Source organism: Manis javanica, chromosome 9, assembly GCF_040802235.1.
Source record: "Manis javanica isolate MJ-LG chromosome 9, MJ_LKY, whole genome shotgun sequence".
Lineage (NCBI taxonomy): Eukaryota > Metazoa > Chordata > Mammalia > Pholidota > Manidae > Manis > Manis javanica.
In genome coordinates, this window is record NC_133164.1 from 75,960,857 (window position 1) to 75,982,952 (window position 22,096).

Here is a 22,096-nt window from a genome sequence, read left to right on the forward strand (position 1 = left end):
GGAAAATTTCAAAAATTAACTTACAAATAATGGCTAAGAACTGTGGATCTTTCACACTGGTGTGTCATATTTCAAATCACTTGGAAGCTAGAGAATTGTCTAGAACAATAGACTCTGAACTACTTTCAGAAGTATAATAAATGATTATACCTATGTTAGATTTATAGCTATGTTTAAATCCCTATGGGGATTTATACCTATGTTCCTCAATGAAATCTATGAAGTGACAATAGTCCTTTTTTTTAAAGCTCTATTTGAGGAAATATATGACAAATAAACAAAATCTATGAAAAAAACCCAAGTTAAAATTTATTGGAAAAAAGCTGTATGTTCTTGTTATTTATTTCTTCTGCATTAGCATTCTAATAATCAGAGAAAAAGAATATATAAATACACAGTTTGGTACCCTGTCATTCTGAACACAATTTGCCCATTTTATGAATCTGCTATGTGGATTACTTTTGCAAAGCACCTTGAAGTTAGCATATATATTTTTTATATTTTAAATATATGCTCCATTTTCATATGTTTCTAATTAAGAATGGTTATTTATTAGGTGACATATCATTGGGTAGTTCATATTTCTTGTATAAATAAGAGTGACTACTCAAAACACATGGGCAACATAATACCCTCAGTTATTCCTGTATGTACAAAATATTTCCAAAACCAGAAAAATGGAGATTGTTTCTAGAAATGCCATGAATTAATTGGAACATGGCTCTAATCAGGAGCGTGTGTGTGTGTGTGAAAACAAATATATTTTTATCCATTTCTGTTGCTCTTCTGTATGACTAAAGTTCCAAGTTTTTCTTTGGTACCATTTCCCTTCAGACTGAAGACCCTACCTGGGCATTTCTTTTAGAGCAAATCCCCCAATGACAGATACTCTTAATTTTCCTTCATTGGACAATGTGTTCTTTCTGCCTTCATTCTAGAAGGACATTTTCACAGGATATATCTCAGTTCATGATTCTTTCATAACTCTAAAGATGTTCAACTGTGTTCTGGTCTTCATGGTTTGTCAGGAAAAATATGTGGTAATTCAAATTGTTGTCCCTTTGTATGTAATGTGACATTTTTCTCTAGCTGCTTTCAGTTTTTCTTCACTGTAGGTTTCCAGCAGGTTTGCTACTATGTGCCTGGAAGTGGTATCTTTGAGTTCATTTTATTGAGGGTTGGAGAAGCATATTGAATGTATCAATTATGTCTGCATCAAATTTGGTGAATTTTTATCTTCTATCCAAATTTTTTTTCTGCACCAGTCTCTCCTTCAATAACTCTAATGACAGAAATGACTCAAATGACACATTTTGTGATCCTGAAGTCCCTGAGGATTTTTCTTTCAATCTGGTACTCTCTGTTATTCATATTGGATGACTTTTATTAATCCTTTCAAGGTTACTGAGTCATTTGTTTGTCATCTCTATTCTACTTTGGAGTACATCAAGTGAATCTTAAATTTCAGATTTCTTTTTATAGTTCTAAAATTTTTACATATTTATTTCATTTTGTTTTTTGTACTTTTTATTTCTCTGCTGACAACCTTGATCTTTCCATTTATTCAAGATTGTTTACCTTTACCCCCAAGCTGTAGGATTGTAATGGCTGTTTTAAAGTCATTTTGGAATAATTCCAGCATGTGGGTAATTTCAAGGTTGGCTTTATTGTCTTTTCTCCTGAGAATTGGTCAGATTTTCCTGGTGCTTTGTATGTCCAATAATTTGGTATTATATCCTGGTTACTTTGAATATTACGTTATGAAACATCGGATCATGTTAAAATCTTCTGGAGAATGTTGATTTTTTTCCCTTGTGTCTCTGTTTTAGCAGGTGGTCAGTTGGGTCAGTTTCAGGTCCCAAGCTTTGTCTCACTTTCAGTGGGTGGTGGTTCCAATGTCAATTCAGTTCCCAAAACCTCTATTTTTCTATTTGGGTTTCTAGTGGGTTCCACAAGCACTGCTCAGGGATCAGTCTGGGACTTGAGTGGTTCTTTATATCACAGTTCAATTCTCAAAGCTCCCTGAGTCTGTTCCACGCATGGATAATTTAGGGGTCAGGACTTGTATTGGTTTATAACATAATTAACAGGATCCCTACTTCTGGCTTCCTTCTTGCTTTAGTCTTTAGCTCTTGGGACGCCTTTCCCCAGGTCCTCTGATCAGAGAGATAGAATGGTGGGTGAGGATGGGCCTTTTTAGGTTTTGAAAGAGTATATATTTGATGATGCTATAAGTAATCCAGTCTTATTATTAGTTAACAGGAAGTTATGGGACTAGAGTAAGATATTTGTAATGGCCTATGATTACTTAAGTTAGATTTACTTAAAGTAATTTAGATGAATGCATAATTATCTCCTATTCAATTACTTTGAAAGAATATATATGCCCACCATATATATATGCAATATATGTGCACACTAGAAGCAAACACCAGAAGTTGGAATAAAAAATATTTTGAAACTGAAAGAGGATGTCAGTGAAAAAGGCAGGGTAGGTAGCAACCAGGGTTTTTCCCTAGGAGAAATATTTAAAAATCAAGAAAAAACAGAAAACTTTTTCAGAGCTCTAGAAAACAGTCAAAGATTTACAATGACCAAGGAAATGATGAATCAAGAAGAAGGCAACTTAATAATGACAGGATATAGTTTGGGTATTTTTATTTGCTTTTGCTCCTGCCCATCTCCAGTGTGTTGGCAGACTTGAAGACAGCAGCTATCATTCCAAGTGTAGGGCCCTAATCCCTGGTTCCAGAAGGAAGAGAGCAGATTTCATTCTCAAAGGATTGTGTTTGTCTGTTCTACTATGCCTGGGGGCTGCCTGAAAGGTTGATGCAAGGCACTTGTTTTACCTAATTTGGAATTCAAAGATAGGGGCAGGCATTACTCAGAAAGCTTGTAAGAAATCAACCACTCAGCTTCCTGTTGCAAAAAATTACAGTCAAGGCAAACAATCAAGTACTGAAAACTTGAGAGGGTGAGGAGAGAGTTTCTTTGAGAAATTATAGCATCCAAAAGCCCACATGTATACTAGGGAATATAGAAAATCATATGAGTATGCCCAGGTCAGGATACATACTCTGGAAAGACCAGAGAAGCCCTCTAGCATGCAAGTAGGAAGGAAGGCTAAGGCAGAGTTATACAGAGTCCCTACTCCTCCTTCCCTCCCCATCCCTTGCTCTGTTCTCTCTTGCTAACTATCTTGCTCTCTCTCCCCTCTGGCATTGAAGTAAATCTCTGTGTAAACTCTAGAGGAATACAAGATAAAGTAATGGACTTTAGAGACAACACATGAAAAAAGATGCATATTTCAAAAAACAGTTTGGAGAAGTCACTAAACAAAGAACAGCTACAGCCTACAGTAATCAACAAAAACAAATTCTAAGGTGAATAAATCTGATTTCCAGAGATACCACATGATAATATTCATAGTCTAGTTTTCAGTGTAAAATGATAAAGCATGAAAACAAACAAGAGCATATGGCCTATTTACAGAATTAATAGAAAATCTCCCTGAGGAAACAAAGACACTGAAGTTGTTAGACAAAGACTTTAAATCACCTGCTCTGAATATGTTCAAAGAGCTAAAGGAAGCCATGAAAAAAGAGCTAAAAAAAAGAACAACCTCTCAACAAATAGGGGAAATCAATAAAGAAGCAGAAATTGTAAAAGGTAATCAAACAAAAATTCTGGAACTGGTGTATAATGACTGAAATGAAAAACTCACTAGAGAGTTCCAATGGCAATTTGAGTAGGTAGAATAAAGAGTTAATGTACTTGAGATAGGTCAGTTGAAATTATCCAGTGAGAGCAGATGAGGAAAAAAAGAAGAAAAATGAACACAACCTAAGAGAATTCTTGGACATCCTGAAGCATCATGCAAAATGGAAGTCCCAGAAAGAGAAGAAGGAATTACAGTGCCAGAAAGAATATTTGAAGAAACACTGTCCAAAAACTTAACAAGTTCAAAAAATAACAAATCTACACATTTGAGAAGCTCAATGGCTATGAAGAGGATAAAATAAAGAGATCCAATATAAGACTCAAAATAATCAATTTGTGAAAAGACAAAGAAAAAGAGAAAATCTTGGTATGTAACCATGTAAATGGGGATAAAGTTTCTATACAAAATGGAAGCGAATTTTGTATAATATTGAAGCTAAGTTATCAATTTTAAAAAATTGTGAATTCAGGATATTAATTTCAATCCCTAACAACTACTAAAAAAAATCTAAAAAGAAATAAAAGAAACTGAATAAGAAATCAAAATGGTATGCTACAAAAATCATTTTCTTCATAAAAGAAAGAAGTAATAGAGGAAATGAGGAACAAAAATGATATAAAACATACAGAAAAAACAGAGGTATATCCTTATCAGTAATTCTTTTAGTATAAATAGATTAAAATCTACAATGAAAGAGAAAGATAGCAGAATGGATAATAAAACAAGATTCAATTTTATGTTGTCTGAAGGAGACTCACTTAAAATCTGAAGACAAAGTTGGTTGAATGTGGATGGAAATAAGAGATATTCCATGCAAATGAATAACAAAAAGTGCTAAGTAAGCTAAATTAATATTAGACACAATATACTTTAAATCAAAACTGTTCCAAAGAGCACTTTATATATAGATAAAAGGTCAATTCATAAAAAAGATATAACAATTATGAACATATACTCACCAAACAACAAAGCCCAAAAATATATGAATCAAACATTGGCAGACTTGAAGGAAGAAATCATTCTACAGTAATAATTGGATACTTCTGTAGTCCACTTTCAATACTGGAAAAAACATCTAGACAGAGGAGCAATAAGGAATAAAAAGACTTGAACAATACTATAAAACAACTAGACTTAACTGATATGTGGAACACACACTCAACAATAAGTGAATACAAACTCTTCTCAAGTTTACTTGGAACATGATATATTGTACATACAGTAGCCCAAAACAAGTCTCAGGAAATTTAAAAAGACTGAAAATCATACAAATTATCTTCTCAAACTAGAATGAAGCTAGAAATTAATAACAAAAGAAAAGTGGAAAATTCTCAGATATGCAGATAAGCAGAAATTAAACTATTCATATTTAAACACCATCAGGTCAAAGAGATAATTACATGTGAAATTAGAGACAGATGGGAACAAAAATACAACATACCAAAATTTATTGGATGCAGCAAAAGCAGTACTTAGAGGGAAATATATAGCTGTGAGTAACTCTATTTTAAAAAAGGAGGATCTCAGATCAATAATCCAGATTTATATCTTATGGAACTAGAAAAACAAGAGCAAATTAAACACAAAGCTAATAGGAGGGAGAAAATAACAAAGGTTAGAGCAGAGCTAAATGAAGTAGAGAATAGAAAAACAATAGAATCAACAAAACCAAAACTTTTAGCTAAACTTATATATCAAAAATGAGAAAAGATGTTAATGATAAAATCAGCAGTAATAAGTGGTGGCAATATTAACAACCTTCCAGACTTAAAGTGCAGACAATACTATCAACCTTACAGATTTAAAATAATTATATGTGAATACTATAAAAATATTAGATAACCTAAATGAAATAGAGAACTTTCTAGAAATCCACAAATTACCAAAACTGACACAAAAAGAAATAGAAAAGATGAAAAGACCTGTAAAAGTAAAGAGTAAGTAATCAACAAACTCTTAACAAAGAAAAGTCTTATACCAAATAGCTTTATTGCTAAATCTACCAAATATTTGAAGAAAAGTTAACATTAATATTTTTCAAACTTTTCCCAAAAATAGAAGGAGGGAATACTTCCTAACTCATTCTGTGAAAACAATATTACCCTGATAACAAAGCCACAAACACAAGGAAAAAAATATTCGTAGACAGTATAGTATCCCTTATGAATATAGATGCAAAAGTCCTCAACAAAACACTAGCAAATCAAATCCAACAGCATATTTAAAGGATTATGTACTGTGACCAAGTGGATTTATCCTAGCATGCAAAGGTGGTTCAACATAAGAAAGTTAATCAATGTAACACACCACAGAAATAGAACAAAAGGAGAAAAAAACCCATGATCATCTCAAATGACCCAGAAATAACATTTGATAAAATCCACCACATTTCCACCAATAAAAACACTCAGAAAAGTATGAATAGAAGGGAACGTCTCACCATCACAAAGGACATATATGGAAAACCCACAGCTAGCATCATATTCAATGGTGAAAGACCTGAATGCTTTCCCTGTAGGATCAGAAACAAGACTAGGATGTGCACTGTTACAGGCTGAACTGTATTATCCCAAAATTCATGTGTTGAAACCCTAACCCCCAGCACTTCAGAATGTATTTAGAGATTGAGCCTTTAAGGAAGTGATTAAGTAATATGAGGCCATTAGAATGGGTCCTAATTCAGTCTGTCCTGTGTTATAAAAATGGAAATTTGGACACATGAAGAGATTCTAAGGATGCACAGAGAAAAGTTCATGTGGGGACCCAACAAGAAGGTGGCCATCTACAAGCCAAGGAGAGGAAACCTCAGAAGAAACCAAACCTGCTGACATCGAACTTGGATGCCTTGGCTCCAGAAATGTGAGAAAAAATGTTTCTGTGGTTTAAGCCCCCCAGTTGTCATACTTTGTTATGGCAGTCCTAGCAAATTAATACATGTGCTTTTACCACTGTACTCAACATTGTACATCAAGTTCTGGCCACAGAAATTAGGCCAGAAAAACAAAGAGAACACCAAATCAGGAAGGAAAAAGTAAAACTATCCCTATTTGCAGATGGCATGTTCCTATACATATATATATATATATATATATCCCCAAAGAATCCATAAAAATATTACTAGATGTAAAAAATGAATTCAGCAAATTGCACGGTACAAGATCAACACACAAAAACCAGTTTCTGTGCGTGGGCAAGGAACAATCTGTAGACAAAATTAAGAAAACAGTTCTGTTTACATTAGCACCCTGAACAAAAAAATACCTAGGAATAAACTTAACACTTCAATGTGCAGGGAAAATATTAACTATATTGGCAAAAATTAAAGATTTCAATAAATGGAAAGACATCTTATGCCTATGGATTGGAAGATTTAATATTGTTAAGATGTCATACTTCTCCAAACAATCTGTAGATGCAATGCAATCCCTATTAAAATTTCAGTGGCCTTTTTTGCAAAAGTAAAAAAGCTAATCCTCAAGTTCATACGGAATTGTAAAGCATTCCAAATAGCCAAACCAGTGTTGAAAAAAGAAAAATGAAGTTGTAGCACTCAGCACTTCTATTTCCTGATTTTAATTGTGCAAAGCTACAGTAATTAAAACACTGTGGTATTTCCATGAGGTTAGAAATATAGACCAAAAAAATAGAACTGAGTGTCTTCACTATCTTGTTGTAGATTGCCAGCAGGCACATGAAAAGATGTTCAACATTGTTAGTTAATTGGAAAATGCAAATCAAAACCACAATGAAATAAATTTGATATCCACTAGGATAACAATTATAAATAATTTAAAAATCAGAAAATAACAAGTGCTGGCTGAGATGTTGAGAAATGGAGCCCTTGTACTTGTCTGGTAGGAATGTAAAATGGTCTACCTGCTATGGAAAATAGTTTGGCTGCTCCTCAAAAAGCTAAACTTGTAATTACCTTATGACCCCAGGGTATGTACATTCAACTCCTAGGTATGTACATAAAACAATTGAAAAAGTTAGTCTAGCAGCACATGTACATATATGTTCATACCAGCACTATTCATAGTAGCCAAGAGCTGTATACAATCTAAATATCCATCAATACGAGTAAGTGAACAAATGTTCACTCATGAAATGGAATAATATTCAGCCATTAAAAGAATGAAGTACTGACACATGCTACAATGTGAATGAACCTTGAGAACATTATGCTACGTAAAAAGAAGCCAGACACAAAATACCTTGTATACGATATTTACATGAAATATACATAGAGATGGAAAGCTGGTCTATAGATTCCAAGGGTGAGGAGAAGAGAAAACAGAGTGACTGCTTAATGGGTGCCTTTGGGGTGATGAAATGTTTTGGAAGTAGATAGAAGCAATGGCTACACAACATCATGAATGTACTAAATGCCACTGAATTTGTCATTTTATAATAGTTTTATGTTATGTGAATTTTACTTCATATATGCACATGTATGAAGTAAAATATATATATATAATATATAACATATATATGTATTATATATATGAAATACATGTTACTTTAGTGGAATACTTGACAAGTATAACCTAATTGTTTATATTCCATAATTATATATTATTTGACTGATCTTGAGAAAATTCTCTTTGTGCATTAATCCTTAGTTGTCTGTAGTAATAACAATAAAAACTACAGTAAGATAGAAAACAAGTTAAAGACTAAATTCCTTGTCTTCCATTTAAATTTATTTTAAACTTTTAATTTTATTTTATTTTCTGATTTTAAAGAAGTTAAGAATAATTGATGTACAATATTATATTGGTTTCAGGTATACAACATACTAATTAAACAATTATATGTATTACTAAATGCTCACCATCAGTTGCAGTTACCATCTATCTTCAGATGAAGATACTACAATATTTTTACCGTATTTCCTATGCCATACTTTATCCCCATGACTAATTTATTTATAATTAGAAGTTTGTGCCCTTTTATCCCCTTCACCTTTTTCACCCAGTCCCTCACTAACTCCCTCATGGCAACCAGCAGTCTATTTTCTAAGTCTAGGATTATGTTTCTATTTAACTTGTTTTGTTTTTTAGATTCCACATATAAGTGAATTCATATGGTATTTGTCTTTCTCTGACTTATTTCATTTAGCATAGTATCCTCTAGGTCCATCCATGTTGTCAAAAATGGCAAGATTTCATTCTTTTTTATGGCTGAGTAATATTCCACTGTATGTATATATATATATATATATATATATATATATATATATATATATATATATATATACCACATCTTTATCCATTCATCTATTGATGGATAGCTAGGTTGCTTCCATGTTGTGGCTATTGTAATAAAAAGGAGTGAACATGTCTTTTCATATTTGTGATTTTGTTTTTAGGGGGTAAATTCCTACAAGTGAAATTGCTGGATCATCTGGTATTTCTTCATTAAGTTTTTTGAGAAACCTCCATACTGTTTTCCATATGGCTGTACCAATTTACATTCTTACCAAATGTGAGAGGTCAGGTGTAGGAGGATTCCCTTTTCTCCACATCCTCACCAATATTTCTTGTCCTTTGGATAGTAGCCATTCTGACTGGTGTGAGGTGATTATCTCATTATAGTTTTGATGTGCATTTCCCTGATGATTAGTGATGTGAAGCAGCTTTTCTTGTGTCTGTTGGCCATCTGTATGTATGTCTGCTTTGCAAAAATGTCTATTTAGGTCCTCTACCCATTTTCATCAAACTATGTTTTTATTTAAGTAACTGACTATATACCAAAACTATTATATCAAAAGTTAGAAAATATAAAGAAAATGCACTTTAGGATGAAATACACATTTTAGTTATATACTTATGTAAAAAAAGTTTTTAGGCCTTTAGGTTGCATTTCATTACATGTTTTATCCGAGATATTTTATGGGATTCCTCCATCTTAGGTAGTGTGAGCAGCACACACGAAGGCTTTGAAGTCAACACTAGAAGTACAAAATTAATATTCTGAGCTCAGAGCCTGGAGAGAGTCAGTCTGGCAGCAGTGCAGAACCAACAGCCACAGCCATGGATTGGAGGTCATTAATACAGTCACTGAAAACAGTGAGATAAGAGATAGTGGTTTCCCATGATATGACTTTGCCTGGCAGATAAACACTGCACAGCTTTTAATGGTAACTTCTCTTGGGATACTGAGAAGTCACTCTCTCTAGTGTGGGTTTGTTGAACTTAGATTTGAGAGATATTCTATTTATGGTATTTTAATATTTTAACTTGAACTCCTGTTTTCTTTCCTGAAAGATTAGTAATCAAGTCATTTAGACTGTGCGAAGTGGTTTTCCTATGACTAAAATACTGTTTTTTATTTAAATGACATAATGTAACTTCTGGTTAGATCTTAAAGATTGTGTGTGTGTGTTTACACATGTATATTTAAATACAAAATTACATATATTTAGCATTATATAAATATAAAATACATTTATAAATATGTAAATTCATAAGCATATCATATTTACCATGTGTATATAGGTCATATAAATGAATTTTATTTATATATTAAATTGTAGAATTTCAAAGGCCTGAGGGCTTATCTCATCAATTCCCCAAAGTTGCATGGCCATGGGCATGCCAAGAACCAGAATGTTGTTCATCTAGTGAAAGTTTATCTAGTTCCTGCATCTTTGGATGAAGAATTGAAACAATTGTAATTCGCAGAATATTTTATTATAGGGTTAGTGAAAGAGCTCTCATTTTATTGATACACTCTAATTTGTTCATACCCAGTTCTCATTCCTATTTCCTTCCTCTCCATTAGAACTACTCAAATGTGTTTAATAGAGACTTTAAATATGCCTAAGCAAATTTGTGCTAAACATATGTTATTTTATGAATGTTTGTGTTATCTTGGATTATTTTGTGTTATGTGTCTCATTTTGTTACTTACTATTTTTAACCCAGTATGTTTTAAGATCTAGCTGTGCTGTCCAATGTTTTACTACAAGGCACCTAATGGCTGCAAATATTTTAAGATGAATATTCACTGCATTTTTTACATATCCATCCCTTTACTCATAAAAATAATTAGAATATCTACAATTCTCTGTTACTACAGGCAGTGATGTGATGAATATCATTATTCTAGTGCCCTGTAGACCTGTTGCAAAAATTTCTCTGGAGTTTATAACTCAGAGTGTGATTACTGAGTCAGAGAATTTAGGCAAGCTTAAGGTCTGACTTTCAGAAAAGCTATATCCATTTCACACTGCTACCAAAACATTGTTTCTCTTACAAAACCTCAATATTCTGAATTTTTATAATTTTTGGTAATTGATGGCTCTAAAATGTTAGCCCATTTCTGCTTTAATTATAATGTCTCTACTAATGCTTGTAGATTCTCTGTATAAACATATTGCCCAATCAGGTTTTCCCTTTAAGAGGCTTATTTTGGTTTTTCGCTCTCTTCTCTATTGGTTGACCTGTCTTCTTGTCGATATGCAGGTGTTCTTTACCTATTCTAAAGAGTAATCTCATGCACATTTTAGATATCCCAGCTAATCACCTATGAATTTTGTTCATGGTGGTATTTGTTGAAACTTCAATTTTAATGCAGTCAGATTCATCTTTAGTTTTTGACCTTATGTTTGGGTCTTGTTTTAGAGGCAATCCCCATTGAGGGCCACAAAATTATTATTCCATATTTTCATCTGTTGACTTCAGAATTTTATCTTTCAATTTAGATCTTTATTCATCTGGCAATCACCTTTGTAGTAGGGATTCAGCATTATTTTTCCCCCTATTTATTGAGTCAGTTTTTCATTTTTTAGATGGCCTATTCTTTTCTTCTTGATATGTGGGGTCAACACTGACATTTATCACATTCATCTAAGTTGTTAAGTTCTATTTCTCTGAACACTATATAGCATTCCATTTGCCTTCCTCCCCCCATATAAGGAATCTAAGTTACTGTTGGTTTTGTTTTCTCTTATGGGTTTATAGCATACCTTAACATATTAGGACAAACAAAACCCACCCACTTTTGATCTTGTTTCTCAAATTTGAAAATTGGCCTGGCAATTCATAGGTATTTATTTTTCCAAAAATATTTTTTAAAAATAAGTTTGTTGAATTCCTCAAAAATTCTTTTCTTATATATTTTGAATGGTGTTTGTTGAATGCCTGAAAACTTCTACTGGCATTTTATTTGAAATTACACTGAATTCATAGACAAAATTTGGGGAAAATTGATGTTATCATATTCGGTTAGAATGTGGTGTATCTCTTCATGTATTGGTGTCTTACGTGTTTTTCTGTTGAGTTTCGCAGTTTTGCCCATTTGATCTTGTGCAGTCTTTGTTAAAGTTACTTCTTAGACTCTTTTATCAGTCAGGGTTCCACCTATAGGACATGTATATATATATATATATAAAATTTATTACAAGGAAGTGACTTACACTATTGATTATACAAGCTGGCTATTCAAGTCCGAAATCCCTGGGGTAGGCTATCAGGAAGAGAAGAGCATTGTCATGAACAGGTTGAAATTCATGGGCCCAGTCTGCAGCTACTGTCTACAGGTGTTAGAATTTCCTCCGTCAATCTCTGTCTTTCTCTTTCTCTTTCTCCCTCCTCAGACTGTTTTTCAGGACTTCCAGCTGATTGAATCAGGCCTGCCCAGATACCAAGGCTAATAATATCCTTACTTAAAGTCAGTTGATTATGGACTTAAATCACATCTGTAAATTCACAGCAACATCTAGATTAGCATTTGATTAAATAACTGGGGACTATAGGCTGGCCAAATTGGTATATTGACAAAACCATTTTAGTACAGAATGCAGTTTTGGTTACTAATTTAATTTATATCCTGTTTTAATTTGATTATTGCTAATGTAGAGGAACTATATTGATTTTTGTAAGGTGATAGTGTATCTGAATCATTTTCTGAGTTCTCTTATTTATTCTAATACTTGGTCTGTGAATTCAGTTTGGCATTCTATATTAATGGTATCATCTGTAAATAATTTCATTTGATCATATTACCTGAATATAATTCTAGTTATTTCTAATAATTTATTCTTTTTCTTATCCTATAACATTGGTCAATACACTGAGTAATTTATTAAGTGGTGGCAAGATTATCAAGTGATCTTAATCATTCTCTGACATTAATGGGACTATCGCTAAAATTCTACCATAAACAGAATGTTTGCTTTAGTTATGACATAAATCCTTTTACCCATATAAATTAAGGATGTTGCCTTCTATTCCTAGTTTATTGAGTGTTTTCTTTTATCAGAAATAAATTTTGAACATCATAAAATGTCTTCTATATCCATTAAGAAAATGATATCAGCCCACTAGACTGTGACTTACACTTCATATTTTTTAATGTCAAACCACACTTGTTTCTCTGCAATAAACCCTAGTATTATATTTTTACTATGCTACAATTAGTTGATTAGCAAATGCCTTTTTAAAATAATTTGTGTCTGTGTTCATAAGTAAAACAGGCTTATAATTTCTTTTTTTTTCTAACTTTACTTAATTTTCAAATTAAAAGTACTCTACCTATGTAAAATGGATTAGGCACGTTCCTTCTTTTCCTATTCTATGGAACTGTTTTTTATAAGATAAGTGTTACTTGTTCCTTTGGAGTTGACAGAACTCTCTTATAAAATTTTTGTGGTGATATGTCATATAATAAATAGGAAAGCATCTTTCATTTGCATTGAATTTGTAGTCGATATTCTATAATTTTACAAAGGAAGTAAGATAGCTTATAGCTGTAGACTAATAATTAAGAGGGTAATTGTTATACTTCATATACTTTTCAGTGAGACTACATAATGGATTAGACACCAGTATGTTGTTCTTGCAACTCTACAGTGATCAGAGTGGGTGTGTTTCATCTGACGTCCCTCACCATCTCTGTACTTCTACCCCCTAGGACACACAGGACGGCTACTAAAGTCTCTGTGCTTCACCAGTCTTTCATTCCTGTTGCTGCACATTATTTTTCACATCACGTTGGCTAGTCTTGAAGCTCAACACCGTATTGGACCTGGCTACAATTGTGAGTTTCATAGAGTTTTTATTTTTCAAATTATGTGTGAATAAAGCTCTGTGTCACAATACTCATAGAAATCTATGCAATAATTACATTGTAAAACTCATGGTAATTTTTGGTCATTTGGCAATCCAATGTAGTATAAATACACATAAAGAAACTGCCATGGAGAACCTGGGTAATGAGAGAAACTTAAATAATGAATCTTCAACTAAAATTAGATATTAGGTCCCTTTCTGTATGGAAGAAATTATCACTGGGCTTCATCTAAAAATATCAGACTTGCATCAAGTCCCTGGAGCTTATAGTACAGTATAGCCAGTGAGAGAAGAAATGAACAACTTCTAACACGAGGAATAAGAGGACAGAGATTGAATGATATGATATGACAGTGACCTCCATCCTATTCAAAAGCATAATGTAAGATTTCAGGTGTCTTTATGGGATAAATATAATGACATATATAGTTGCTTTTTCAAATTGGGAGATCTTAACTACTATTCATAGGGAAATAATATGTCTTATACACTTTACATTTTAAAGTTATGGTCTGAAAAAACAACACAGATATGCTTAATCTAGGAAGCATTGTCTTTCCAAAATTAACCTGCTATCAAGTAGATTCTGCTTCACTTTTTGTAGGATGTGTGATTGCCATTTGAAAAATCAAAAGCATTTCTAGTAGATGGACTATAATCCACATGTTTTGAGTTAAACCTACAGAAACCCAGAGTTATTTGAGACAGAGTAAAACAAGTTTTAAATTGTCAGTTTTTCTTTGAGGAAGCCATTTGTGGGTTTAAATTTCCTGGTATTTCATGAGTGCAAGCACAATATGAAGTAAACCCTATTCTTCCTTGTAAAATAAAAAGATCAAAACTCTTTGTGGATCAGAGACTATTAACATAAATATAGTGAGAGATTCTTTAGTAAAATCCATATTCATAAATTATTCAGTATATCACTGCATAACTTTTAGAGAGCTAAGCTTTGCAGAGCTAAAATTAGTATTTCTTTTGGCCATTTTATTGAGTTCAGAGTTCCTTGGATAACAGTGCCTATCTAAATGATTTTTTATTTAATGTCAATGATTTAAGATATGATTGTTTTTTAAATTGAGACATAAATTTCCCCCATTTAAGGAATTCAGTTCAGTGATGTTTAGGTTGTGCAACCGTCACCAATATATAATTCCAAAAACTTTCATTACCCCAAAAGAAGTCCCATATTCATGAATGGGGTTTTTCACCATTCCCTCTCCACCTGAACCTAGACAGCTGCTAGTTTACTTTTTGCCTCTGCTAGATTTCCCTGTCTTGGACATTTCATCTAAACAGAATTATATAATATTTGACTTTCTGTCATATAATATTTGACTTCTTTCACTAAGTATAATGTTTTCAAGCTTCACCCATGTAGCATCTATTTGTATTTTATTCCTTTTCATGGCTGAATATTATCCCATTGTGAAGCTGTGGCTTTAATGATTGGTAAAAGTCACTTCATTATTAAATACTTGATAGAATACAATGTATAACATAACTTTTGTGATGTCATAATGATAAAGGGCATTTATGACATTTGGCCAGGTTCAAATCTTTTTGGACTTAGTAGAAATGTTAGCAGTGATGTTTTATAGTGCTTCTCAATTCAAAAATCCTTTATCTATTTCTTAACAAGGCATTCCCAGGACCAGAAGGAAGGACTTTTTAGCCTGAAGTGTTATCTGAATAAATGAGTATTTCATGAATAATGAGTTCTCCATCACTGGAAGTATTTAAACAAAGGATATATTACAACTCATCAGATTTTTAAAAATTTGAGCTTATAAGTATTTATCTTGCCCATTTTTGCAAATAATTGTAGGTGCTGAGTGATTCTGTAGAAAGGACTGTACTGGTGGTGGAGGGTGTCTGGATTAGGAAGTGAAATACATCATTTCTTCTGACCCAGAGAGTCTAGGTATTTCTATTTTCATTTAAAATGATGATTTCTCAAATTCTACAAAGGTCAAAACAATGTAATATGAAATGTTAAAACAATATACCCCTTTCTAAACGTATAAATGTATTTATTTTTCTAAACTTATAAATGTATTTATATCTCTCCTATACAATATAGAGACCAGGCAAACAGAAAGGCATACAACCAACATACACGCACACCCATAATTCACTCACAACTCCCCCACACATATACGTATACATAACAGAAGGTTGTTTCTGCTTTGTCTCCTCCTTCTCGGACAAGGATCAAGATTACCTTGATCCTTTGGATGGGTCCTACATTAGTGTCATGAAAAAATCTTATTTCTCAGTGATGAAGGGTGGAGGCCATCTCAGGTTCCTTCCTGAGCATTCCTTGAAACCCAATCTTAGGGAGTTAGATCTGCCTTTTAACCTCACAGCCTAAATATTTGGGCTTCTAGATGCCAAGATATTTCCATGTCTCAGAGATTCTTTTATTCATGTGCAATAGCTCTCTGTTGTTATTCCTCACAGCAATGTGATGAGAACATGGCCAAGTCTAATGGACTGTCCGTCCTTCCTTTTTTTGATGTCTCCATATAAAATCTCTATTCTGTTTCTGAAAGAGAACAGAAGTCACAATAATAAATTTTGTTTCTACCAAGTTAAATTCTAATTTGAGGTTTATTGTCACGAAAGTTAATGGTCTGATTTGAAGTTCTGTGTTTGGTGAAGTAATTGACAGAGAAAAGATGTGCTAAAGACTGAGGTAGAAAAGGAATTTGAACTCTACTTCCAGCCATAGGCACCTTGAAAGTGAGTTTACAGAAACCATAAATTTCTTCTGAAATATGAGTGATGCATGCAACAGCATGGGCCCATCGAGTATTATGGATTTTTTTGGTTCAGTTTCATGTGTAGCATTTAAAAGTAATACATTCTTGAAAAGGAATAAAAGAGAAGGGCAAACAAACTCAGAGCTTTGCAAACTAGTTTAGTCCAAGATTGACACAGACCAGGTTTTCAGCCTAGAGCATTTTTTAATGATCAAGTTATATAAACTCCTGAAAATACGGTTAGAGTGGGTAATGGAAACACTGACTTTTAATTTAGAATTGACTTCACCTCACTGATGTTATTGTTTCTTGAGCATTTGGAGTTTTGATTACACCGTTGGAGTTGTAAACACACTCAGCTATTTTGATATTCCACATTTCATGTTCAGCCTCTTTTGGCATCAGTAGATGTGAAGTAGCAAAATTCCGAATAAAAAGAAAAAGTATCCTGGCCAACAGTGTTGTGTATTTTGAATGCTTCCTCTATGTTCAAGACATTGGTAAATTAAAATGAAATAACCCAGACAGGTTAGATTTCCCAATAATATTCATGTGGTATTCAACTTCAGACCACCAAGTGCTCATTTATGTGTGTTTAATGTCTGTGTGTTTATATGTGCTTCACCACTCCTCTCACCATTTAAAGATCATATACCCTTACTCTCATTATGGCAAAAGCTCCCAGCATTCCTCAGGAATCTAGACACATGTTTAGGGGACAACAGTAGCATTTATAAATATTGAGTCATTGAAAGTTCTTGTTCCCCCTAGAGACCTGAGTATTAACTGGCAGTAATAAAGATTTTTTCAGGCCAGCCTATTTAGTTTTTGACTAGCCTGCAGGTTTGTTAAAGGTGCCATTGTGCAGAACTGAAACTCAACACCCCTCCCCACTCTCTTTTTTTCATTTAAATGGTGCTCTTACAGGTAAGTGAGGAAATCGATGGGGCAAAAGGACCTCTGTAAATTTTCCTTGAACATGTGTTGTGCCGCTTACTCAAATATTTTCAATCTATCAAAACTATACTATTTAAATAAATGTAAACCCAGTTTCAATCATGTCATTACAGATTTCAGAGAAGTAGTTAGTTTGATTCTGTGGTGGATATGTGGCAAAGTTGGTGAAATTTCAAGGCCAGTTGGGTCCTTGTGCTTTGCTAAATTCTATTGACTGAATGAAACTTTTGAGTTCACAGCTATGAAGGGAAAATGTGGGGCGATAACAGCTACTATTTGTAGATAGCCTACTAACTGTAGGACCCCAGAGATCATTATATTCCTTTTCCAATTAACGACTTCTTTTTTCTTGTTACAAATTGGCTCCAGTATTCTTTAAGTAGGGCACTTGCAAAACACAATCCCACTCCATGAAGAAGTCTGTAGGATAGACAGCTGTATACTGCTTGTAGGCATAGCCGGAGAAGCTGAGTGGGGGCATGCAATCTGGCAGAAGCTCTGATTGGCAGGCTGGGCATCCTCTCCCAGGCTAGATCCAGCTGGAGACAAGAGAATCACTTTATTCCTACAAAGATGTAGTCTGCTGGTCAACCCTTGCCCCTGTAGAGTTGGGCCTTTTTTAAATCTCTCTTCTCAGGGGAGGTGCCTTTCTTTCATATAAACAAAAGGAAGTGCCCAGTCTGCAGGCCATTTGAAGAAGGCTTGGGGGTAATGGTCGGTAAGCAGGGATGGGGGCTGCAGTTAGGGTAATGGTAAAGAAACAGTCTCTGAGAGAGCAAGTTGCCTGAAGCCACCGAACGTCTGACCGTGGTGTCAGTGCCAGTCATATGATGTTTCACTCTGTCCTCATTTTGTGGTTCTCCTTGTTTATCATCTCTGCAGGATTGTTGCCTCCTTTGTACTCCCTGAAACTTTGGATTAGTCTAGTTTCAAAGGGCTTAAATACTTTAGTCCATGATTTTCTCCTCTTTGGATATCTGTCCTTATTCACAGATCAGCTACTTTCTTCCCTTTTGGGGGAGGGACAGTCTAAAGTTCCAACTTTTCAGTGAGAAGAGCACCAGAAACTCGGCCCAGAATCCCACTGACCAAAAGGTTATTATAGACCTTACTAGAACTTTATCCTGATGCTCTTTTATCCCCAAAACATATGAGTCTCCCAATACAAAGACCCAGCATATAAAGCATCACATCCAGATAAGCATGGGGTGGATGCAAGGAATGAGCCACTCTTGAAGATGCTCTGCGTTCTGGTGCCAGTGCTGACTTGTCCCTTGGCACACAGAGCCAGAAACTTCATCCCATGCTTTGCTCACCATTAATCATGTTAATTGGAGATAGATCTCTAGATCTGCAGTCCTTTGGTGTATCCATCCCCTTAAAAATAATTCCATAGCCTGAAGAAGAAGGATATACTTCATTTTTATTTTTCATATTTGACATAGTACTGTGAAGGAGAGAGTTAATGTTTATGAGATGGAAGACAAAATATGTAAAAGGAAACTAGCCCCCTGCTAGCTTTAAGAGCCATTTGTTTGCAGTCACTTTCTGCTGCCTGCTTTCTTATAAAAGTGGGCCCGGAGGCTTCAAGAAGTAGCATCAGGGAAGGCCTTGACTCTTCTCATCCCTCTCCTTTTCTCCTCTCCCTTGACAGCTTCTGAAAGTGGGTGTTTCATGAATATACAACAATTTAAGAAAACCTGGACCAAGTTGTAATTTGCTGGCTATCTGTGCCAGAATGAGGGCATCAAGTCTAACTTTCTCTTAAGTGAAATAGTCTAGAAGCATCTGGATTGTATATACACCTTCCAATCACACTTATTATACAAGAAATTAGCCTTAAGTGTTATTTCCTTCATCCCCTGGTAATTGAGGCAGACTGCTTTTTCCATTCACTGACACATGTAAGCACGTGCCAGCCCACAGTGGAGCTGATGTTCGTCTGTGGGCAAGGTCACTCCAGTCTAAGTCTAATTAATGATCAGTAGACTCTGGATGGAAAGCATTGCTGAAAGAGAACTCTGGTTACCTGATATTTGGTGGTGTCTACTTTCTTGAAATAATAAATACGTTCAATTGTTACTGCCAAAAGCTAGTCACAGGCAAGAGGAGGTGGCACCACCTGGAAGAGAAACTCCATCACAACGAAAATCCCTTAGGCCAGTGCCTTGTTTATATGTTGATTTCGCTTGGAGTGATAGGCATATAGTGATGCTTAGTTTATATAGCATTTTTCAAATAAAAAATCTCATTTTATTGTGAGAGAGAATTTTCATGAGAATTGTTTATATTATATGAGTATATGAGTAAATTTAGGATCTTGCATGAGTGTAGGCATGTTACTCATCTCTGTGCCTCAGTGTCCTTGACTCTAAAATAAAGATAATAGTTTCACCACCTCGAAGTGTTATTTTGGGGGTTGAGTTAATATGGGCTCTGCACTTAGAACAGTGCCTGACCCATACTTTTCAACAACCCTATTATTATTGTTGATTTGTTATTATTCTTATTAGAGAAATCATATTTCTTGTTCAAGGTCACACACAACTATAAGGTAGCAGAAACAACTCTGAACTAAATCCCATCTCCAAATTATACACAGTCATACGGTGACACTTCGAAATTATGAAACATGAAATTAACATGGTATCAAATAATTCCCTACTACAGGCTTTATCTCAGTTTCCTGCTAATTTTGGATTTATATCTACTCTACACTGTGTGGTGAAACTGTGCTGGCTGGAAGGTGATTGTAGTGAAATGTGCTTTCAGTGACCTTCCTGCAGTACATTTTTTTCTTCTTTAGCAACTTCCCTGCCAGGAACTGCCAGGAACTTCCTTTCTGTGGCTGCTGTGGGTATGGCCTGGACTTGTGAATACATAAGGTCCTTTCCTCATTCCCTCTTCTACCCCCAAAGCCCTCCAGCACAGAATATATAATAAATATCTTATTCATTCTTTATTACCATTTGTATATTAAGGGATTTGAGAAGAAAGAGACAAAGGATGACAATGTTAGGAAGAGAAGGAGCTAACTTTTTTTTTGTAAAAAAAACCTGATTCTTTACTCATTATCTTACTTTAACCCTTACTATGTCTCTTAAAAAGTAGCATCTCCCACTTCCTATCACTGACAGGAGGAGGACCCCAGGCAAAAAGTATCTTGCCTTGGGCCACTCAGTCGGGGCAGAGCCAGAATTCAGCTGAGGTCTCCTGGGCTCCACAGCCGTATTCTTTCCCGTACATCATGAAGCCTTATAAGTTTTCTGGGGGGAAATTCATGTCAAAATTGGGCTTTAGTTAATTAGATTTCAAGGAATAGGTAAGATTAGGATACACAAATTTTGGAGTCTGCGCTAGGTGAGGGGATGACTGATCTGATAAACTAACTCCAGGTAAAGTGCTGATGGGTGGTGCCACTTAGTATGCTTCACTTGGTAGATATCAGCCTTTAAGAATATTTTCATCCCAAGGGTTAGCAGTGCAGACGCCAGGAGCTGCATGGCTGTGTGCACACCAGGTGTGCATTTGCTGCTGGGGAGGGGTGTGTGTGAGTCCTGCCCGACCCACATCCCACACCTACAGGTGGATCCTGCCATTGGCCCTGTGTCAACTTGCTAACAACCAAGGCCTTCTGATCTGTGAGTGATTGTAATCTATATTTTAAAGCCTGAGAAAATTGGAGACATCTTTCCTAAAGATGTGAATCAGTCAGTATCATCAAGAATGTATGGGATGCCTTCTGGTGTGCAGAAATCTACTTTCTTGAAATGTGAAACCCTGAAGTCCTGAATCTTAAGACTATTTCCAAAACTCACATAATATAGTCTAATTCTTTCTCTACACAGTCTTGCAAATATTTGAAGACAGCTGTGATGTCACTTTGAAGTATTTTTTTCAGATACACCCGAGTCCCTTCCCTCTGCTACCTGTTCAGCTCATTAGTGTTTTATATGGGTGGTCGGAAAGAGTCAGTGTCTTATCAGGAGGGATAGCTGTGGCCTCATTAAAGCCACACACCCAAGGCTGTGACTTTCTTTGCTCTGGCAACTGTCCTCCTTCCCATCCACTAAAATTGTAGGTCTGCCATGTATTGTATATTTGTCGTGTCTATCTAACATATCAGTCTATTTCTTGTGAAGTCATACTTCTGATTCTGTTAAGGCAAATATACCCTCATACTTGATTTGGGATTTTGGTTCTTCCTATGTGTGGAGCCTCTCTTCTTACCATATGGCATCTTAATCTCATCCCTAAATGAAATATAATGCTTCTACTGCCTTGCACATAGCCAACACTCCAAGAAGTCTTAGTTTATTCCATTCTTGCTTCTACTTTACCATATCTCACACCCAGATTCTTTTTGTTGTTTGTTTTCTTGTCTAACATCTTTTCAATTTGAAGTTTTGCTCTAAATTAATAATGATAATAGCTTCAGTGTATAATTGCTCACAACGGGCCAGGCATAGTTGATTTGTAATGTCTTTATTCTGCATCATAATTCTGCAAGCAACTTGATATTTTATTCATTTGCAAATAAAAAAACTGAGCAGCAACAGAAAAGTTAAGTTCTGATT

General features: G+C 34.6%; 1 protein-coding gene across 2 annotated transcripts in view; it reads left to right on the plus strand.

Moving 5' to 3' along the window:
- PIEZO2 (piezo type mechanosensitive ion channel component 2) overlaps nucleotides 1-22,096 on the plus strand; it is a 480,163-nt gene that overhangs the window by 144,307 nt on the left and 313,760 nt on the right. For both annotated transcript variants that reach the window (XM_037001110.2, XM_037001111.2), the window contains exon 3: nucleotides 13,640-13,765. In XM_037001110.2, the coding sequence (XP_036857005.1) occupies nucleotides 13,640-13,765 (126 nt within the window). The remainder of the gene's footprint in view (nucleotides 1-13,639; nucleotides 13,766-22,096) is intronic.